At 41.1% G+C, this 23,310-nt stretch overlaps 1 protein-coding gene across 3 annotated transcripts in view; it reads left to right on the forward strand.

Annotated features, from left to right (window-relative positions):
• LOC127671895 (uncharacterized) overlaps nt 1–23,310 on the forward strand; it is a 172,976-nt gene that overhangs the window by 58,576 nt on the left and 91,090 nt on the right. For 2 of the 3 annotated variants that reach the window (XM_052166987.1, XM_052166986.1), the window contains one exon: nt 6,309–6,397. In XM_052166987.1, the coding sequence (XP_052022947.1) occupies nt 6,361–6,397 (37 nt within the window). In that variant the 5' untranslated portion in view covers nt 6,309–6,360. Of the gene's footprint in view, nt 1–3,012; nt 3,094–6,308; nt 6,398–23,310 lie in introns of all 3 variants that reach the window. The other variant, XM_052166985.1, reaches the window with a different exon arrangement.

Genomic DNA, 23,310 nt, shown 5'->3' on the forward strand with positions numbered 1-23,310 from the left:
TTGTACAAAATTGTTTGCTTCAGTGTGTGGCATGCAAAATCCTGAAAGAGTTAAAATTTTTCCTTGTTTTTCAGGCTTTAATTTAGGCTCATTGTTATACAGAAACTGTTAGCCTGGGTAAAGCTGCACCTTGAGCACTGATGTAAACTGAGTTTTTCAAAGTACATTAAAATTTGCCATAGTCTTCCCTTGACGATTGCGAGATTTGCATCTGGTAGCGATTCACTCAGCCGAACGGAAGATCGCGCTCCTTAGAGTGCTGATAAGCGGACACATGACATTTGCAAAGAGCAGTGTGCCTACTCGAGTGCCAGGGCAAACTGGAGAAGATTCTGTGTTTCCAATTTCATCAGAAACATAGGGAATATTGCAAATGACACTACCAAATCAACTGTAAATAGATGATAATTTGATTGACTTCTGGAAAGCTGTCACTGACTGAGCAGCCCATAACAGGAACATTTACTGAGTGCAAAGGCAGCTTTCAAGTAAATCACTTTTTGTCCAGTGGGGCTCAGCCAGATTATAATTGCATGTCCTTCCCTTCATTGCAAATTCCCTATTACCGTTACCAGCAGTGTCTCATTTAAAGGAAGGTTGTCTTCCAAATATTCACAGTGTCTCATGTTAACTCGTCACCTCCCTCCTTGAAGGCCTGCTATTTTCTGGAAAATCCAGCCATTGCTTCCCTTCATTCTAAAAAACTCATTAACTTTGCCTTTGTGTGTGTGTGTGTGTGTGTGTGTGTGTCTGTGTGTCTGTGTGTCTGTGTAGAGGTACGTATTATAAATTGTTTGGCGACATGATGGAAGTTAGGGTCTAAAGACATTTTAGCATGATTTTGTTATAGTCCTTAGAATTGTGTACTCTGTTGTTTTTAAATAAACAGCATTTTGGCAATGGTCATTTTGAAGTATCAGTACCTCAAAACTGAATGAGCACTTGGCTCCTCCCACTTGGAAATGTACAAGGTGCACGTCTGGGCCTAGTGTTAGTTCTTGGACCCTGGGTCGTTCAGTCCCAGATGCTTGTGAATATTGGGATACAGCGGCAAAGCACATACCATTTACAGGTCCAGTTGCAGAGACAGTGTATGAAGTGAGAGACACTTGAGACATTATTAAGGCAGTGTTGACAAGTTGGTCTAGTTTGTTCTTTAAAAGTCAATGACGTATTAATACCTGGTTAATAAGCTCATCCTTTAGTACAAAGTTATCTAGCCTCATTCTCCAAGTCAGCTGCTTTCCATTGATCAAGAAAAAGAAAGAAACACTGTTCTTATTTGGTCTAGTTCTTTCTTGCTTCTAAATTTGGCTAACATACTCTGGCCTCAGGAGAATATATCAGAAGTACTGATCAGAGTCTTTGTCTGAGAATCTCAAAGTAATGTGTTTTCATAAAAACATTTTTGATTTCCTGCTCGTAGGCATAAGAAGTACCCACCAGAGAAGGATAATGTGAAGCAAGTTGCTCCTACTCTAGGAGTGGCCTCTCTTGTTCAAACAGAATAGAACCTGAAGGTTCTGTTGCTAGTCAGGACCATTGTGCCTTTGTCTTGCACCAAGCTCTCTATGTCACAAACAATCAAGGAACCATCTCTGGCTGTACAGATGTAGTTGCTTATTGTAGCCCCAGTGAAAGAACATGGGAGCCAAGATCTTGCTAATTGTAGTGACCCTGCCTGCATTGTGAGTGTCAGATGATTTGACAGGACTGACATGCAGCTAAATGGAATAGGAAAAGGCACGGCAGTGGACTGTTGGTCCATTAGTTTGCCCAGGCATCTTGTTTTACTAAGGAGCTCTCTAATGGTTTCGCGGCAATAATTACTCTCTCTCTTCCTCATGGTATTCAACATGACAGGCACTTGCCGAAGTCACAGCTAATATATTTGCACTCTAACAGGCCCCAATGCTGGGTCTCCTTGAGTACTTTGGCTAAGATATGAGTGATGTCTATGCTTTTTTTTTCCTTGAGAAAAATCTCTAATGCAGAAGACAACCGTTTTATTTTGGATATTAAGCAGGTATGTGGTGTGGCATGAGTGCTTGAGAAAAGAAAATGATGCATTAGCTGTGAACTCTCCATTGTATGTCCTGTGTATTAGTAGTTGATGATATTGAAACAGAGGAAAACTTTTATGGGCTGATTTACTTACACAGTGATAATTCAGACTTGATCCAGAAGCACAGATAGGGAGGGGGTTTCCATAGACATGAACTTCCAGGCAACTGTCTTGAAAGTACACAGTATGGGATGATTCTTTCATTTCAGATGATGTGCAATCGGGAAGTAGTTTTCCTACTTCCTACACTTTCCTACAGTTTTTTAAACCAAAGAAGGTATCTTAGAGTAATTTAGCTTAAAAAAATGTTCTTCAGGTCACTTCTTTTTGATATGTAGTTGATTTCCCCTATAGCAAGATTTACTTTTTGGAAGTCAATTTGAACTTCTATATTAAGTATTTTAGTTTAGTTAATAATTATTGGATTCTTTTGAGATTCCTAACACAGTTTGTTAGTGTATAGCTTTGGAAAACAGTGTATGTCATAGTCCTCCACAGTGATATGATCATTTTTCTTACAATCTTTGAACGGTGTGGTCATAAAATAATCCTTGTGCTAGAAAATACAAGAGGAAGAAGAAATACTTGCGTGGAGGCTATGCTTTGGGTTTCAGTGTCTCTTCTTCATATTCATGTATTTGTAGGGGGTGGTCCTACTCAGAAGTTTAATCAGATTAAAGATCCCTGTTTATTTTTTAGTTTTTATTTTTTAAGATCCCTGTTTATAAACTCTTTAGAGTGGTGAAGAAATAAGCAACAACTCGATTTCAGATACTTATTTTTTCAACCTTCAGCTATCTCTTAGAACAGTTTCTTACTTTTTTAAAAAAAGTACTTATGTTTTGCTGTATCAGAAAGAAGAGAAAAAAATCTTAGAAACATATTAAGCATATGATGAAATTGAAAGGGTTCTGAAGAATCCTTTAGAATCTGTTTTCTTTGTGCAGGTACCAGATGTTGATGTTGGCAGCACTTAAGAGGGTCACAGGACGTTTAAAATCACTAGGCTGTGGTGAATAAAATTCCAGGTCTGTTGCACTGAAAATTATTTAAAACTTGTGTTTGTTTACTCAGTGGTAAGTAGTACAAAAAGCATTTTTTTTTCTATATGAGTGTGTTTTATACAGGTACCTTTGACATACATACATGATCAATGAAAATGTTTAAAACACATTTGTGTCCCAGGGGCTCCTATCGCTGCAGGCCACTGGTTCCGTTGAAGTCCATTTTCACATGTGCAGAGCTGATCACTCTGCACTTGACCTTCCTTGTAAGTTATTTGTTTCATGTACTAGAGGGCTAAGGCTACATAGCTGTGCAAGAAGGGGGAAAAGGCGTACGTGCTACACTTAGGTAGTATTTCCTTAGTGTTCCCTGACAGTAATTTTGAGAAGAAAACAGGACTTTTTATGCCCATCCCCACTTTTGAGACTGAGCTAAGTTTCTCATTGATAAAATAATTAAGAGTTTATAGTTTCAATGCTAAAATAGAAAGTAAAAAACTGGTTTTGAGGAACAAAACCAATTCCAACAGGGGGTACCTCTCTGTACTCACTGTAGATTCTTATTTATTCTTGTTTTATGGGTGTCACACTTGAGTAGTTAGGTTGCCTCCTTTCTTAGTTTTCCAAAGGAGTTTAATACATAGATCCTCCAGTTTGCCTTATTTCTTTAGTTAGGAGTTTGAACCAATGCTGTAAGTGCAATGAAATCCATTTCGTCTAGACTGTGTTATCTATCTTACTACTGTCCATCACGATAGTATTCCAGCTTTCTGTGGGAAGGGAAGTATTTTGAATAGTCTATCAGAGGAAATGGCTAGGAGGAAAAGCAGATCTCTCAGCAGCTCTCATTTCTGGGATTACGGCTGACTTCTTCCTTTTTAGCACACCTTTCAGGTTGTGTATAATTATACAGAGTGGAAATAAGAAAAATAGTATGTGTGATGAAGTTAATTTTTATACACCAAAGAAGATGTTGCTTGTTCTGTTTGTAGATCCTGGTGCCTTGGTTTCATTCAGTGACAAAGAGAGGTGTGGTGTTATTTGTGCTCTCATGTCGCTAAACCTCAGGAACATGCCAGGACATTTAGATTGAATTATTATGTGAACATCACTGAATAGTCTTCACAGTCCTAGATGGTGTGGCCTATTCCTTAAGGTTATGTGATACATTATCTTGCTCCTAAGTCACAACACTATACAGCGTATTTCTGTTCTGCATATTGTAGCCAACCGGAACAGATATTTTTATATTTAAAAACATCTGAACACAGAAAAGATACAAAAAGAACACAGTAGAAATGCTGAAAATCAAGCATACATAGGGTGCACTTGTATGAGTGGAGTTTACAAACCTAAAGCCGTGGTGAGTTGGTGAGTGAATGGTGTGTGACTTTGAGGACCTGGGGCATTATAACAAACTACTGTAGACTTTGTAAGCTCTCTGCACGTAGATCGGTTTTTTAATTAGTTGTATTCTTTATTTACATTTCAAATGTTGTCCCCATTCCTGGTTCTGCTTTCCCCCAAAACTCCCTAACCCTTCCCCCCTCCCCCTGCTCACCAACCACACACTCCCTCTTCCCTGTCCTGGCATTCCCCTATACTAGGGCATCTCGCCTTCTCAGGACCAAGGGCTCTTCTCCCTTTGGTGTCCAACAAGCCATCCTCAGCTACATATGCATCTGGAGTCCTGGGTCCCTCCATGTGTAGTCTTTGGTTGGTGGTTTAGTCCCTTGGAGCTCTGGGAGTACTGGGTAGTTCTGTAGTAATTAATCAAGTTACTGAATCTTTGCATTTTATAAAACTTATTTTTAAATGTTTGAATCTTATACTTAGATTAACATATGGATACACTGTACAAGATTATTTGACTGTTGTCAAGACATTTTTCATTTAAAACCTTTTTCTGATTAAAAGCTAATATAAGAGCTGAAGTCTAAACAATGTCAGGATCATATCTTGTCATCCTGGAAAGTCGTCCGTGGGTGTGACAAGATGAAGATACCCATTTGCTTAGCACCGTCTCTCAAGCCCTTCTGAGGACTGCCTCCTCCTCAGGCACAAATGTGTCTGTAGTAGTTTTTCTGGTTTCTCTTCTTCTTCTTTTTAATCATAGATTTATTTGTAAGCAGATAATTTACCATCAATATTTTGCTCCAACAATAAGGCCTTTGTTTTCTTGTCCTTCAGTTTCTTTTTTTTTCTGTTTCAACTATGTGTACATTAGATCATTTTATAAAAATTGCTTCATGTCAGTCTGTGAGACCACCGTGTTCTCATGGTCCATTGTCAAATGAAGCATTGTCTGAACAAGCTAGCTGTCACACACAGCCATTTGATGTTTAGATTGGTAGTGTGTATAGCCACAGATCCTATATCCATAGGGTTTCTGATCACCAAAGACAGAATGTTTTAAACTGATGTATTTTAACTTACCATTACTGTGATTATTACGACATAGGTCTTTTATATATTATATGCATACATATGTATCTATAAATTTATTATATTTACTTGTATTTACATTGCTAATCAATGTACTTATGTAAAGGAAACAGACTTGCATGGTAGGCAGCATTGAGGGGGAATTTTAGAATGCCTTTGTCACGTCTGTAGTTTAGTGGAGTATGTAAAATAAACAATGCCTACTGTGTGATGAACGCCAAAGAGCTAATCAATTTTGGATATTACTCCTGGTTAGAACTCATGTAAGCTGTCCTGTATTATAGTTACTTGGAAAGATGTATAGAAGCCTAATGTTTTGAGTGGGTAAATTTGTTTTGTAACCTGTGAAATGTGTTCCTGGGGATAGTGCATCTAACCTCTGAACTTTCCACTCATTGTCTATGCAGTGAGGATTCCAATAATGCTTTTCTTTTGGATGATATGAGGATATAGGAATACCTTTTGTAAATTTATATGCAGTTTGCTAATTTACTAAGGTATTCTTGCCAAATGACCTAAATTAGAAGGAGGGTGATTTGGATCAAGTCCCTGAGCTCACTGTCTAGAGTCAGATTACATTTGTCCATTCTACTTGGAAGAGGTGTGTGTGTGTGGGGAGGGGCATCAAAGATGTATGGTTTTAATCTTATTTTTGTTAGAGGTTATGACTACTCTAACCCCCATAGCTTCAATTAAAAAACTTGAAAATAGTTCATTTTCTAGTCTAATTACTTGGCAGAAATTTAGAATAGCAAGAAACTAGTAACAACCAAACCTTTCCTTTGCACTTACAGATCAACAGAAGAGATTCTTGGGTCCTAGAGACCAAAGAAAGAATCAGCAGGAATGCCCAGGGTGAATGATGGATTGCAGAGCCTGGCTGGTAATTACTTTCACTGAGCTAAAACATTAACTTGAAACATGGGAGCAAGGCCAGATGAAAATCGGGAGGTGGACCTCTTCCTCCCCATGGAATGCCCATACTTGCCTTGTGGAGGTAGTTGTTTCTTTGGTGGGAGAGTCCAGCTCAGCTTCCTTTCCTGAGGCTCAGCATGGATTTTCATCTACCACCCCGGTATACAAGGAGTGGTACCTTTGTTTTGGCCATTGTAATGATAGGTGTTTAAGTCAGCCCGCTTTCTGAGATGGCAAGAACTCACAGTTTCTCAAGACTTTTCAGTAGGATACCCGATATTAACAGAGATTTTCTCCTCTTGGGGTTCACCTTTTTTGTAATTTTTTTCCATAATGTGGGCTCTGGAACCCGCATGGTTGATAAGCACACGTACACCACAGAACTTCACACATGACACTACAGAGCACACGTCTTCCCCCATCCTTACACACACACATCGCCATCTTCACTTCATAGATGGAAACACGCCTGAGCACATATAAAGGAGAGGCTGAGACAGGTGGGAAATCTGGGGTTTTACATGCACAGGCCAGAGAGAAGATGTTTTCACAGCGCACTGCGGGTTTTGCGCATGCGCACTGCGGGTTTTGCGCATGCGCACTGCGGGTTTTGCGCATGCGCACTGCGGGTTTTGCGCATGCGCACTGCGGGTTTTGCGCATGCGCACTGCGGGTTTTGCGCATGCGCACTGCGGGTTTTGCGCATGCGCACTGCGGGGTTTGCGCATGCGCACTGCGGGTTTTGCGCATGCGCACTGCGGGTTTTGCGCATGCGCACTGCGGGCTTTGCGCATGCGCACTGCGGGCTTTGCGCATGCGCACTGCGGGCTTTGCGCATGCGCACTGCGGGCTTTGCGCATGCGCACTGCGGGCTTTGCGCATGGCACTGCGGGCTTTGCGCATGCGCACTGCGGGCTTTGCGCATGCGCACTGCGGGTTTCGCCTTGCCAGCAGCCCTGCTCCCGGACAGTCCATTCCCTTTTTTTTTTTCTCCCTCGGCCAGGGGAGGAGCAGGACAACTCCGAGCTCGAGGGAGCGAGCCCGACCCTGGGCGCAGGTGTAAATCAGTCACCTGAGCGCCGAGGGGCCTTGGCGAGAGTGCACGCGCGTGGGCGGGTGGGGAGTGGGGCGGGCAGCGAGCAAGGCCTGGACAGGCAGGGAGGGAGCAGGCTTAGTGGAGAGCTGAGGCGGCCCAGGGGCGCGGCCGCTAAGAGGAGACCAAGAGGTAGGGGCTGCACTTGAGGACCAGCGTGCTGAGATGGTAAGAAGTTTCCACCTCCTCTCCGCTTGCATTTGCACTGGGTAGGGACAGAGCCGGGCAGGACGCCCCGGGGCCATGGCGGGCCATGTTCTCCTCTAGCGAGGCGGCGTGAGTAGGCGGGCAGCTGGCGGAGCTCCCGAAATCCACCCCCACCCCTCAACTTGGCCCCAAGTTTTTGAGGCGGCTGCGGGCGGGTGGGCAGACGGGAGCAAGGGCTTCCCCAAGCCTTAGGTGAGCAGAGGGCAGTCGGGGACTCCAGAGGGCGCGGGATGCGGGGACCCGGGATACATGGGGCTGCTGGATCCTGCAGCAACTTTCCCAACTTGCCGGCCTGTTCAGAGCCCGGAGTGGCGGCTGGGCACGGGGGAGGGAAGGTGCAGGGGGCCCAGGCGCGGCCTGCGTGGGGACCCCAGAGATGCCCACGCGGCTGCGGAGGACTCAGACGCGGCCAGTCATATCTTGCTAGACAGACAGGTGTGTGCTTTCCTGAAGTGCGGTTCTGAAGCAGCCGGCTCACTGCGTTTACATACATGCCGAATGGACGGAAGGATTTGAGACGTGAAAGGGGGGCAGAATTAAAAAAAAGTACAGTGGTGTTGGAGCTCAGCACAAAACTAGACGGAATCTCCAGTGGGATGAGGCAAAGATTAAAAAACAAACAAACAAACAAACAAACAAAAAAAACCCCAACTACTTGTAAGTGCCAAGTGGTGGAGGAAACAGGATGGCACAGCACAGGGAGACTCCAGCACAGCCCCTGGAAGGACTGGCTTCTCTGCAGCTGGGAAGCACTGTCTGCCTTTGGGAGCTCATTTGTTAGAAATGGGGCTTGACCACGCTTTTTCTTGGCGTTCCCTACCACCCAGTGTCGCTGTTGTTAGCCCCACTTGGGGGCTCAGATACAGAGTGGGTCCTGTGTACATGGGATGTATAAGAAACGGGGTGATAGAAGGTTGACATTTTTCCCTCTTCCCTTCCCCCTGATGTGACATCTCTTGTTTCAGAGATCAAAGTCACAACTGGAATGTAGGAGATGGTACTGTCAAATTCAGACACACACACACACACACACACGTACAAAATGCACCTAGGACTGCGGTTACAGTAATGCTGACAGAAATTAAAGAGGTTTTGAAAGCAGCGTGCGATTTATGATGCATCCCATTTACCCTAGAGTCAAGCTGTTGTAAAACTGATGTACAAAAGACATCATAAAATAGTCCTGTGTACCCAGGATTATAGTGGCAGAAAGTGACCCGTTTTATTAATTTTTAAGTACTTCATGAACACTTGTAGTTGTTGGATCCTGTGTTTAAGTGAGGGATCAAAACAAAATATGAAATATATCTGCTTAGAGCTGGAGAATTTCTTGTAACGGCATTTTACAGAACATGATAAAAGCCAGTTGCATGCCTTTTCTTCCCCTGGCCAGTGTTACTATTTGTGAACAGAGCTGTTCCCATATACTAATCACTGAGCGGTGGCTAAGTCCATTTGTCTCCCACCGTTTTCTATTCTGCACGTTTAGATGGTTTTGTGCACAGACACACATGCTTTAGGTGGAATTTATTTCTGACACTAAGTGTTTCTGCTCTGAACTTTTCCTCTAGACTAAGCCTTGTGTAAGTTTGATAGAACTTCCTTTCGCTCTTTGGAATCATCCACACGAGAATCCTTTGTGAGCCCTTAAAGGCTCTGTATTTTATATCATATTTGTAGCCGTTTCATTTAAACTTGTTCAGTTTTAATGAAGTTCTGAGTTGTAGGTACTCTTTCTGTTCCCGGAGAGCAGTGGATTTAAAATCCAGACTGCTAATTACTTTACCAAAGCATAGGAATGTCTTTACCTGAGGGAAGGGCTAGCAAACCTGAATGTGAACTTTGTGTAGAGGATCTTTCTGGAAGCATGTCTGAAATGCCTTGACCCCCTAATCCTCTGAGAATATTAAGTTGGGTTTGTATATAAAACTTTGGGTAAAAACCAACCTCATGTGACTTTTAAAAATATTGAGGAAATATTAATAGTAGTAGTGTATTGCTAATACCTGACTTACCCTCTTCTGCATGACATGTGAGTTATCTGTCAGGCAGGGATATGTGATTACAAAAAGGAGCAGGCAAAAAGCAGGGCTGACTGTTGCTATATTAAAATGTAAGTATTACAGTTTGAAATTTCAAGTGAGAGTTTCTGAGTTCAGTGCTTTACATAACATTTTGTCCTAATCTTGCTTGCTGTCAGGGTTGTTTCTTGGTTGTGCAATTGCTGCAGTCAAGAATGCCAATTTGCATTCCATGAGTGTCATTTGATTACTTTTATCTGCGGAGCTCCAAGACCGGCCCAGTCCTCTCATTTCATCTTGCCATGTCATGAGTCAGTGCTGTGTTGTCATTTCAAAAATCTGCCTGATTTAGACAAGAAAGAAAAGTACTTTCATGTTGCAGCCGCAGTCCCCTGCTAACTTGTCAGCAGCAGGATATGATTCACCTGGGCCCAGAAGAATGGAACAGAGGCGCAGGTTAGATGGTTCAATAAAGCCCACGGACAGGTAGTGTGTGACGTCCCCAGAGAGCTGCAGTTAATGAAGAACAGGTCTGCTTAGTTCTCCATGCGCTGACCTGGTGCTGTCCCCACAGTTTTCTCATTTGATCTTTCCCAGCAAATTGATCTTTTCTTGTATTTTATTTGCCTTCCAAATTAGTCCTTGAGGGACTGAAATTAGCAGAGCAACTTAAGTTGGATAATAGAGCTGTTCAGAAAAGAAGAAATTGGACATTGGCAAAAAACAAAGGGGGGGGGGGGTGGGGGTGGGAGAGGAGAGGGAGCTATTCTTTTTTGTTGTTCCTGGGAATATTTCCTAGATTAAGGGAGTCCAAAGTAGGTGATGAAGCTAGCGGTTTCCCTTACTTTAAATTTAGAGTTAAGACTCAGGGCTATTTTAAATATTTTGTAAATGTTTGAAAGGTGGCTTCAGCAAGGATGAAGAGTTTGATTTAGCAATGCTCGCACTCACTTGCTTGGCCTGACCTGCCAGGGTAATAGTGGCTTTTATGGCTATTGGAAGACGGACAAAACATCAATGGCATATTGCAACTATGTTATTTATAGTTTTCTAAATAAGTACAATTCCCAAATATTCAATACTGAATTGCTGAAAAGATTAAACAATAAAAAGTCATTAACAGGATTGTGTATAATTATTATGGTGCATGAAGATTTTTTCTATGAATTACCATCAGTATCTTTGTTTTACATAAATTCCTCAGACACCCTGTTCATAGATCAGGTTATTCTCTCTTCTGAGGTTTTCCTATTTAAATTTAAAGGTAGGCTTTTAAAATTGAGAGCGGGTTACAAGTTGGGTTTCTTTGAAATGCTTACATGTTGGTTTTTGAGATTAAAATTCATTTTATACAAGGTGAGCATAGTTGATACAGGTTACAGTTTCACTATAGAGCCCTTGTACATAAAGCTTAGGTTGGGAGCAATTAATAGTCTTAACGTGATGAATGTGTAAAGGAGCGGTGCTTTCTGAATTCCTCTGCAGATGGTCTCATTTACCATCTGCATCCTGACAAGAAACAGAGTTGAAAACGGCTGTTCTCCTGCAACATCTCTTGCTGGTCAGGAGTTACATAGTATAGCTGGTTAGTAAGCTCTCTAAAGAGCTAGAGGGAGCCTCATGATTTTATTAGATATACTTATGGTTTTTAAAAAAAGAACTCTGGCAGTCAGAATGTTGCACAATAACTGGCTTAGAGTTTAGGCTTGGAGGTGACACATGACACACATGAACACACACACACACACACACATACACACAGTGGTGAAAGCAACAGAATTTCCATTGAAAACAGTTAAGGAATCAGCTAAGCTTTCTAGGACTACCTTGTAGGTGATTTGATTGCTGTAAGGTGCAACCAAACATTCTGAGTGTTTGAGACTGTGTAGCCAGTGTGCCAGCTGAAGGAGCCCTTCTCAGGTTGTCAGGCCCACCTTCCAGGTGCCATTAAAAGCAGCTTCCCATCCAGTCACTGAGGAGCACGCTACCCTACTCTAGGTCACGAGACAGCTACTTCTCCCTGTGGATGATGTTTCCAAGTAGTTCTGCATACAACTCCAGATTATGGAGAAAACTTTCCTTCAAAAGAAGGAAGCTTTGTGTTGTCACCATAGAAGGCAAATCATTTTAAAACTTGGTATATTTTTAATCAGTAAATAAGCTACATTTAGACATCAGAGTTGAATGTTTTCTTACTTCCTGTTTGGCATTTGTTAATCAGTCCAACCAGTAACATTTGTGATATGTTTGTATTAAATAATCAGTGATGGTGATTGATCTTCATTATTTACATATTACTTTTTAGGGATGTTACTTTGACATTTATTTACCATTTAAGTAAATCTTATATCCAGGGATATAAACTGCCCAGATTTGTCTTCTTAGCACAGTAGCTCTCATTGTGTTGCTAGCCAATAAAAGTCTTTATTTGTTGCTTATTAGAACCCTCAGTCCACTCAAAAGTTCAGCTATAATTTAATTTGGGTGTTCAAAGAGCCTCCCTTGTTTTAAAACACGTTCTCAGTATTCCTTTACCATTTGTTGTGAGCCTATATTCTAACTCATGAATATGCATAAGAGCAGTAATACAGACATGTCATTTTAAAAGTTGTTGCCAAAACAGAAGTGTACCATTTTCTTTAGAAATTATGTATATGACAATGTAAATTTTGTCCTTTTTACTGCAGTTTCTTAGACATTCTGGAGCATTTTCACTTTTCCAGCAGTAATTTAAATTGTTTTGGTCTACTGATTTAGGATTTGTTCCTCCAGAAATACAACCTTGAAGGTGTGGGGAGACAGGCCAAAGCTAAGCTTTGCAACCAAGAGTTCTGGTTAAAGCGCTTTCACAGTTGTAGCCCCTTGAAATTATAAGGTCTTTGTTTTGAAATTTACAAATTGCCAGCCTGGTAAGTTCTTTATAGCAATTGCTGGCAGTTTTACAGAGTCCAAGTTACTTGCTGGTTTCAGTTGGAGTGTAACCGATTACACAAGTTAAGGACCAGAACTCCAGTATCAGGGATCCCTCCACATGGAAGGCAGGATGTAGAACTGCTAAATGAGTCACTGCATGTGTGTGTGTGTGTAACCAGTGAGAATCACATCAAGTCTGTCTTCTACATACAGGATTTAAGACTTATCAAAATGTACAGTATTGTCCTGGACCTGGGGTTCATGAGTTCACTGTCCCTGCTCTTTGTGTGTTTAGTACAGAGATGTAACAGCCCACACAAAAACATTTTTCTCTTATTATGACCTTAACATTTGCCAAAAGTGCCCCATACTGAAATTCCTTTTTAGTATCTTTTTTCCCCTTAGACCAAAGCCAGACGTGTACCCAGACACAAAGCCTCTGTGTATAGCAAGCTGTTTTAAATATTGTGACTCGGCAATGTGCTGTCCTTTCTCTGCTTGAGCCAAGGATCTCTGCTCAGTGTCTGTGGGTTACCAAGCTCCTTCTTTATTGTATGTCTTGTCAGCTATCCCTATTCATTTAACCTTTCATTAGCGTCTGTGCAGCTTTCCTGTCTGCAAAGGCAAGGAGAACCCGAAAGGCCCCACTGTCACAGTTATTAGATTTCTCCGTTACATCCCAGCAACCACAAAGAAGCAAGAGTGGAGACTATTGTCGTGCATGCTGCTGTCCTGGGGTGCAGCTCTTCTGTGCATGTCAAGGACATGTGCCACATGTTGATATGCATCCCAGGAATAAATGCGCAACATGGGGGATAGGCTGTCAGAGGCAGTAATGAGCTTTGTAGGAGTTATTGCGAAGACCAACAGTTAGTGAAGGAATGTTGCTTAAACAGCCAAGGAGATAGATGGAGTTGAGAGTTGCCAAGATCTGCCTTGTGGAGCTTGTCAGTCCCATTGTTTTCATCTAAACTTCATTTGAGGGAAAATTGAATACCTTCGACAGGAATGAAAGTCTTCTTTTCTCCTTTAACCTCGGAGGGGAAAATGTTATTTCTGATGGTGCATTACAACTATTTTTGTATGGAATAAAGATATGTGAATGATTATGTTACTTACCTCTCATAATTTTTACAATTTCACTGCAAAATTGTGAAAAATGTTTTAACAGGGATTTGTATGTTTTATAAATCTGGTTTTAAAATGGAGCACGTGAATCTCCTTGTGCTCCTGCTTTGCTGTGGCTGCCATAGCACAGTGTGGCTATCACCTGGTTTTTATACATGTGTTTTCATGCTTGCTGTAATATGCAGGAGAAGAGGAATGATTACAGGTCACTTTCACATAATAATAAAGACAAATACTTGGATATGTAGAGTGGAAAAGATTTCATTTTAAACATCATAATGAACTCTCAGAGCTGGAAGAGAGCTCAGTTGGTAGAGCGCCTCCCACAGGAGCATGAAGACTTGACCTTGCTCCCCTACATGTATAATGGGCTAGCCAGCATGGCACCTTTCACTGCTGTTCTCAGGGCTGGGAAGGCAGTGACAGGCAGGTCCCTGGGGTTCACTAGCCACCCAGCTCAGCCTCATTGTTGAGGAGAAGGCAGGGAATCACCATGAATGCCATTGGTTCTGGTGTCTAATCTTGACCCACTCAGTGTTTGGGGATGTCTGCCTTGGAAAGCAGAGTTTAAAGTGAGCATACACTATAATGGCTTCAGGTACAGCGTTTCTGTGCATACGCTTCCTTCTCTTTGTGGCACTGCCTGCTCATTCCTATTAGCCAAACAACCAGTTTGGTAATCTCTATGGCTGCCTCCCCACAACTGCTTGGTGATATAAATCCTAGTGGTTTAGTTTTAACTGCTTTATTGTGAGATACCTCACATACCACCATGTAATCACCCTTTAAAATGTACATTAATAATACCCCATTATATGGATACACAGTTTCTTTTAGCATCATCAATTTATGGATTTTTTACTATTATGCATAATGCTGCTGAGAACTTTATTTGGGAGAGTGTCAGATGTTTTTATTTCTCTTGGATGTATACCTTTAAGAAGAATTGTTGGATCATGTGGCCTTCTTTTTGTCCATTTGAGTTGTCTTCAGAAAAACAAACCAAAACCAAAAACCAAAAAAACCTCTTGTGGTCTTAAAAAATACATATGTGGTAAAAGTTAGGACTATGTGTCCCGTGTTGCATGTTGGCTCTCTCTTTTACCATGTGGGTTTCAGGGATTGAACTCAGGATTTCAAGCCTGGTGGCAAACACCTTTACCTGCTGAGGCATTCGCTTCCCCTAGATTGTCTTTTTATAGTTGAGGATTGTGGTTACAATCCTCTATCTGATTCAAGATTTGCAAATACTTTCTCCCATTCAGTGAGCTGTCTTCTTATATTTTTGATGCCCTTTGAAACAATTTAAAATTTTTTGAAAGAAGTTTAAGAATGTTTTTTCCAGACAAGATGTTATTACATGTTAAATGTTAACTCAATACTAGTGACAGTGAGCAACAGTGGCCCTCAGAAACATTCCTAACACTGTCTATCATTTTAATTTTGATGAAGTCCAACTTACATAATATTTTCCTTGTTCTCAGTTTTGGAATGTTGTCAAAAATAAAGCAAAACCAACCAACCAGACAAACAAAAACCAAACCCCAAAACGTGGTCTCATTTTACCTCTGCGTTTCTTTCCCTCCTTCTTTCCATCCTTCTGGATAACACTATGACGTAGGGTTGCTGGATCATACCATGTAGTAGTCTGCCTTTTGTAGTTTGAGAAATTGCCTTTTTGGGGGTGGGGTTAATAACATTTGTACCATTTTATGCTCTTGCCAAGAGTGTCTATGTGTTGTATTTTGTGTGTCCATGTTGTCACCAATGCCTGCTGTTATTTTATGATAAATATGGTGATAACAACTGTGAGGTGACATATCTCTTCTGTGGTTTTGTTGTCTCTACTGGCCTTGAAATCTAGGGATGGAATGATGCTCCTTTTTAGCCTCCCACCTACCAGTACTGATATTAGATCTAGGACCTCAGCCATTGAGATAATCACTCTACCACCGAGCTGTGTGTCCAGCTCCTTTTGTGTTTTATTTCAAGACAAAATCTTACGAAGTTGCATAGGCTGGCTTTAGACCCATGGATTTCTCATCCTTCTGCCTCAGTCTCTCTAGTAGCTGTTATGGACTTGAGCCAGCTGTAGCTTCCATTTATCCTCTGGCCTCAGCTCTCTTGGGTTGAGTGTGATAGGTAGACATAGGACCCTTTTTGATATTTTGTCCGTTTTAAGATTGGATTACATAGGTTTTGCTAGTTTTTGAGTTTTAGGAGTTCTTTATACATTTTGGATATTACTGTCATATCAGAAATTTAAATGTTTTCCTTTCATTCTGTGAGTTATCTTTCCTTCTGCTAATTGCTTCTTTTGCCTTGGCCATGGAGGAGCTTTTAAGTTTTCTGTAGCTGCATGTGTCTGGCCTTGCTTTCTTTGCCTTCAGTGGTTTACATTTAAAGCTTAGACTTATCTGATCCCTAAAAGAGTAAAGGCTATGTTAAGAAAGAACATTCTATTGTTTAGGGGAGGGGAAAAAATCAGCTAACGACTCTTGGTGGAACTCCAGGGGACAAGAAATTTGTCATTCAGTAGCCAGAAGATGATAGGTGCAGGTAGGTTCCCTGTGAAACAGCTTGGGTTTACTTTGATGTTCCTTAATTATCATTGAGTTTAAAAGCAATCTAGGTGTTCTGTATGATAACAGACATACTTCATGCCCTGGAGGGTGGAATTAAGTACCTAGAAATAATTGTTTTTGGTTTTATAAATACCTCAAAAGGAAAGGAAGAAAAAACATTATTGAGAAAATTTGTCTTCTAGACATTCCATCATGAACAAAACATCACCAACAGAGATAAAACTGAAAATTGTTTTATGATATCCAAACTGAAAATAACCGGCTTAGTTAAGTTTTAAGTAAATACTGTGTTCAAATCTGGCATGATGTGTTTGCAAACAGCTCGCTCTCCAGTCTACCAGGTGTATTTTTCAAAGCCTCCCTTCACCAAGTTAGAGAAGCCTTCAAACAGGAAAAAGTTAACTTAATTTAGAGGCTGCAATGTTAGATCACACTTGAATTTAAAGGAATATGTTAAAGAAAAAGGTCTAATTTTCTTTTCATTCATGCTAATAAAACCTATATTCATTTCTATTTAAATCATGGCTTTTCTAGTATTCTGATGAACCATTTTATATAATTGCTTTGTCTGCTTTTGGCTTTGTGCCAGTTATTTTAGACAGAGTTTCATTATTATTTGGCATCAGCTATTAATTAGGTGGCCAAGTGGTCACATTTATATTTGGAGAGAATGTGGGGTTTTCCCCTCACAAGTGTTTACACATGAAAATAGTAATTAGCCAATTTAAAGTGATACCTCATGACATAATCTGAGGATTGTAACTTTGTTCCCTGTGGATATTCTGTAAAGAATTTAAAATCATTTATAAAATTGGTATGATAAAAAATTTTATATCTATCAGATACATGACCTTTGCTTATATACATACATACATACATACATACATACATATATATATATATTTTTCTTTTTCTCTTTTCCTGAGGATTGGACTGAGGCCTCTCATGTGAGAGATAAGTACTCTATACTGACCCACATTAAATTTTATAACTTGTTTATATTGTACAAGCAATGTTACATTTCTGTTCTTAGTATGTCTTGTCATGTCTATATTGGATTAAGAAGGTCACCTGTAATTATGGATTGATACCGTATTCGAGGACATAAAGAGTGTCACTAACTAGAATGTAAATCATGCAAAGAAAGCCCTCAGTTCCCTGCCCCAAGGCTTCTGATCTCTTTTATTCTGTAATTAGAAGATTAGTGAAGTGCACTCTATCAACACCTGCCATGTTTGCATCCAGAAATAGTAGGAAAGTTAAAGATTTCCTCTCTTTCAAAATGGTTGGAATAAAACATCAGATTTCTTTGGAAACAGTCTCACTCCAGAGCCTATTAGCTCTAAATAAAATTAACAGTGGACTTTGTTTTTAATCTCATAAGTTCTGCCAGGTCTCAAGCCAAATTTAAATGTCATCAGTTTACTTACAATAGTGTCTAGTGCATGAGTTAAATTCATTACTCAGTGCACTTCTTAAACAGCCTTCCTGTCTTTAAGAGATGAGGTATGCATCCTTATTTCTTAGGTGGTTGCTACCTGACTCTAAAGAAAGGGACAGCAAATCCATACCCCTAGTCTACCCTCGTTGTAGCCAGTGATTGCCACTTGTTTCTGGTGTCCCCTTAGTGGCTTCAATGGACTGTTGGGGGTGATGAGTCTCCTGATGCTTTAATCCCAGAGCTCTGGAGGCAGAGGCAGTGGTTCTCTGTGAGTCTGAGTCCAGCCTGGTCAGGAGAGGAAGTTCCAGGACAGCCAAGACTGAACTTGTTTGTCTGGAGAAACAAAGGAAAAGAAAATTATAGGAAAGACTTGGAGCTGTTTATTGGTCATTGATCACAGTAGCACTTGTGATCCCAAAGAGCAACCACACAATGACACAATGACAGGGAGTTTGTGTGAGTGTGTACAAATGTGTGGCAGGAGTGTCCATGAGAAGTTGGGAGATGTTCCTGTGATCCCAGCTCCCTGAAGACAGAGGTTGGAAGAGTGCCTGGGAGTTAGGTAAGAGAAAGAGAAATAGAGATTGGATGGACAAATACAGGTATATTTATTTATGACATAGATCAATAATGAGTGGGTCACCAAATGTTTTAGTACTATTATGAAATTATATTTCTGAAGTACTGATATGACAGTATCATAAATCTTTGTTTTTCATGCTTTGTACTAAACCCAGTATGGCATGGGACAAGCATTCCGTTATTCAGATTTTAAGAGCGATCAGATGAATGTCTCTGTGCTATATGTAGAATAACTCACTGGGGGTTTTACATGAGACCTTAGGCTGGTGGTTTTCAACCTGAGGGTCACGACCCCTTTGGGGAGTCAAACAGCGCTTTCACAGGGGTTGCATATAAGAAATCTGCATATCTGGTATGTATATTACAGCTCATAACAAGGAAAAATGGACTGGAGCATGAAGGATCTGATGGAAGGAGGATGGAGGGTACTGGGAGAGACAACTGGAATTGGGTGGCATTTCAAAGGTGAGCTAGAAAGCCAGTGCAGTAGAAACTCTAAGTAACCTACAAGGATGACCCTGGCTAAGACTCCTAGGGGTACAGAGCCTGAGTGAGCTGTCTTCTGTAACCAGGCAAAACTTCCAGTGGTGGGAGTGGGACATCAACCCAGCCACAATGTTTCAGTATATGATTTATCCTACCTGTAAGGTGGCACTGAATTTGTGGGTATGGCCAGCCAATCAGTCTCCATCTTGAGACTCATGCTATAAGAGGAAGCTCACCCCTGACACTGCCTGGAGGACCAAGAGCAGAGACTGGATAGTCCAGAGTCCCAGGATAGAACCAAACATGAACAGTCAATGAAATGATTCTGCTATACTCATAGACCAGAACCTAAAGCCTAGCATAATCATCATCAGAAAGTCTTCATCCAGCAACTGATGGGTACAGATGCAGAAGTCCACAGCCAATTATTAGACTGGATTCAGGGAATTCTGAGGAAGATGGGGGTCATAGGAGCCAGAAGAGGGGTCAAGAACACAAGAAAAACCAGAGTCAACAACCAGGGTTCATCAGGTGCTCAGGGAGACTGAAGTGGCAATCAGGGAGCCTTCAGGGGTCTGACCTAGGCTCTATGCATGTATGCTATGGTTTGTATAGGTTGATCTTCTTGTGGGAAATTGTCTTTGACTCTTTTACCTGTTCTTGGGACCATTTTTCTTCTACTCGGTTGCCTTGTCCAGCCTAAAAATGAAGGGAGGTAACTAGTCTTTCTGCAACTTACTGTGCTGTGTTAATATCCCTGGGAGGCCTGTAGAGGAGGAATGGATCTAGGGGAGAAGGAAGGTTCAGGGAGAGACTTGGAGGAGAGGAGGGAAGGGAAACTGAGTTAGGGATATAATTGTATGAAAGAATAAAAAAAATAAAAATTTACAGTATCAAAATTTTTTATAATGTAGGAATGAAAATAATTTTATAGTTGGGGGTCACCACAATAAGAGGTGCTATATTAAAAGGTCACAGCATTAGAAGGTTGAAAACCACTGCCTTTAGACAGTCCTGTACTGATTGATTAAAACAGAAAAGCTCTTAAACTTTGTGAGGTTTTTATGTGTAAGTTCTACATCCTGCCCAGGTGTGTGAGTTCTAGTTGCTTTGTTTTGCAAAGTAGAAGTCAACATTTAGACATTTTTAGTCTTGTTTTGTTTTGAGATGGAGTGGGGTGGGGGCTGGGTGGGTCAGGGTTGGGTGGGGTGAGGGGCAGTGGTGTCTCAGGTTGGCTACAAAGTTGCTATGTAGCCAAGGCTGGTTTGGATTTCCTGATCCTTATTGTCTGGCCAGTGCTGGTACTGCAGTGTGAACACCCACTCCAAGCTACATTTCCTTTTTTATTTTAGAAGGTAAAATTTATCAAACTTTTGAGGTTTTGTGATATAAAAAATTTGGTGCTCAAGGTCTTATGTGTGAAGTAGAAGCAATAACCCTAAAAATAAGCAGTACAAAATGCAGTACAGGATAAATACTATTAAAGAATAACCACAGAGTGAAAACAAGTCTTTGGTGTTCTATGCTACCTCTAGAAACATCATTTTTTTTTTTAATGTTCTTTTCAAAGCAAACTTTCCTTTAGTGGCTTATCATTCTTTTTTCCCCATTGACTGAGACGTGGGAGTAACAGAAGCACACATGTGTGCATACACATGCACACACACACAGACACACACACACCCTTATATATGGTTATGTGGGAGTAAGATGCATCCATACCTGTGAATGGGAGGGGTAAGAGTAGCATGCACGTGTGTGTGTGTGTGTGTGTGTGTGTGTGTGTGTGCACAAGCACAGGCTTGGGAACACGTGCAACACAGTATATTCTATGAGGGCAAACATCTCTGTGCCCTGTAGATGGAATTGACGTGTCTTTGCAGCCTCATTTAGGTCGGTATTAAATTATCCGGATGTTTCTCAATACTTTGTGCTTTGGAATATGATCAGAAGACATTACGGATGGACATGGGAGTCTTGAGTACTTCCTCTCAGATAGGGAGAGATCTAATTGTGTTGATTCCAGGGCAACTCTGGCCCCTCTCCTAGGCTGAGCACTTAGGTAAAGAACCCCAACAGCTTTTACCCCTCTTACTTTTTTTCTGCCTCCCCTTTCCATATAGCTTAGCATATCCCTTATCTTTATATGTTTTAATGTTCTCAAGCAGGTGTCCTGGGAGCACCTTACTGAAGGGGCTGTGCCTGGTCCAGTTTTTATGGGTTTTATGAGAATAGCAGTGCTCACTTTCCTCTTTGGCATTTCTTGGGGGCATATTCTATGCTGCTTCCCTGTGTGCAGCACTGTGTTAGTGTGGGGTAGGTGACTATGGAGACAGGCCAGAGGCAAAGACTGTGACCTGTAGGACGAAGGAGCCACAACATTTAAAGAAAGGGCTTGGGTCTAGTTACAAAGTACTGGAGAAAGCCATCTCCTGCTTTTGGTATTGGTGTGTTCCTCTTTTCTTTTCTGCTTCTCTTTTCTCTTACGTTTGGGCCAATATTAGATACTTAGTAAAGATTCATAATAGTATTGCCTACTATGTGATATCAGACTTCCAATGCATTGTTTTTTGATGAACAAGAGATGAAAAAGTGAAAGCCATCTCTGTCATTTGACACCAGCACTGACTTTTTCGCGATACTTATTTTGAACTTTCAGCTCTTTGTCCCTTCATGAACACTTTATGGAGACAGACTTGTTACGAGAAGAGAAGGTATAAAGATAAGAAGACCCTCAACATCCACTTGATAGCACCCGTGAGACAGAAGCCGGTGGAGCCACCTGTGCTCACTGCTTTCCTATGCACAGTTTTAGTCTCAGTTTTCAGTAGTGTGCAAGTTTTAAGAGTACTCGCTCTAAAGTGAGACTTTTTTATTTGTTTAAAAATTTAAAATTCTCACATTTAAAATTTTACATTTGGATATTTGTGTTCTATATAGAAGATTAAGTGGAGGTGGGTGGAGGGGAGAATGAAGAAATTACAGAGGTGATGTGGAGCAATGAGGGAAATATTAGTAGAAAGGTGTGTTGACGAGCTGAGATCTAGCCTGCTCAGAGAGCCCCGTGCTTAGGTGCTATAGGCCTTGGAATCAGTTGATTGATTGATCCCTACCCAGACCCAACCCCAGCTGCATGATGTTTTCCAGCACCTATTCTCAGGAACAACCCCTCCTCCCCATCATCCTCTTCTGTCGTCTGAATTTTATTGGGCAAGTCTCATCAGGTAGACCTGCCCCCCCCCCCCCCGACACTCACAGCTTTTGATGCCACCATCTTGCCCTAAGATACATCATGTGCAATGCACAAGTCTTATGTTTGTTGAGTGCAACATTTAAGAATTCTATCACGAAGCACCCTCTCTTGAGTCTTTCTTCTTCAGCTTCATGAAGTCTGTCAATTATATCTTAGGTATTCTAAACTATTGGGCTAATATCCACTTATCAGTGAGTGCATACCATGTGTGTTCTTTTGTGATTGGGTTACCTCACAATGATATTTTCTAGTTCCATCCATTTGCCTAAGAATTTCATGAATTCATTGTTTTTAATAGCTGAGTAGTACGCCATTGTATAAATGTACCACATTCTCTGTATCCATTCCTCTGTTGAAGGACATCTGGGTTCTTTCCAGTTTCTGGCTATCATAAATAAGGCTGCTATGAACATAGTGGAGTATGTGTCATTATTACATGTTGGAGCATCTTCTGGGTATATGCTGGAGTGGTCCTCAGATAATACTATGTCTAGTTTTCTAAGGAACTGACAAACTGATTTCCAGAGTGGTTGTACCAGCTTGAAATCCCACTAACAAAAGAGGAATGTTCCTCTTTCTCCACATCCTCACCAGCACCTGCTGACACCTGAGTTTTTGATTGTAGCCCTTCTGACTGGTGTGAGGTGAAATCTCAGGGTTGTTTTGATTTGCATTTCCCTGATGATTAAGGATGTTGAACATTTTTTTAGGTGCTTCTTGGCTGTTTGATATTCCTCAGTTGAGAGCTCTGTTTAGCTTTGTACCCCATTTTTAAAAGGTTTATTTGATTGTTTGGAGTCTAATTTCTTGAGTTCTTTGCATACATTGGATATTAGCCCTCTATTAGATGTAGGATTGGTAAAGATCTTTTCCCAATCTATTGGTTTCCGCTTTGTCCTATTGACAGTGTCCTTTACCCTACGGAAGCTTTGTAATTCTTTTTTTTTCCTTTGTAAAAGGTTCCATTTGTCAATTGTTGATCTTAGAGCATAATCCATTGGTATTCTGTTCAGGAACTTTTCCCCTGTGCCCATGTGTTCAAGATTCATCCCCACTTTCTTCTCTACACGCTTCAGTGTGTCTGGTTTTATGTGTAAATCCTTGATCCACTTGGACTTGAGCTTTAGGAGATAAGAATGGATCAATTTTTATTCTTCTACATGCTGTTCAAC

The sequence above is a fragment of the Apodemus sylvaticus genome, chromosome 21 (genome assembly GCF_947179515.1).
Source record: "Apodemus sylvaticus chromosome 21, mApoSyl1.1, whole genome shotgun sequence".
Classification (NCBI taxonomy): Eukaryota; Metazoa; Chordata; class Mammalia; order Rodentia; family Muridae; genus Apodemus; species Apodemus sylvaticus.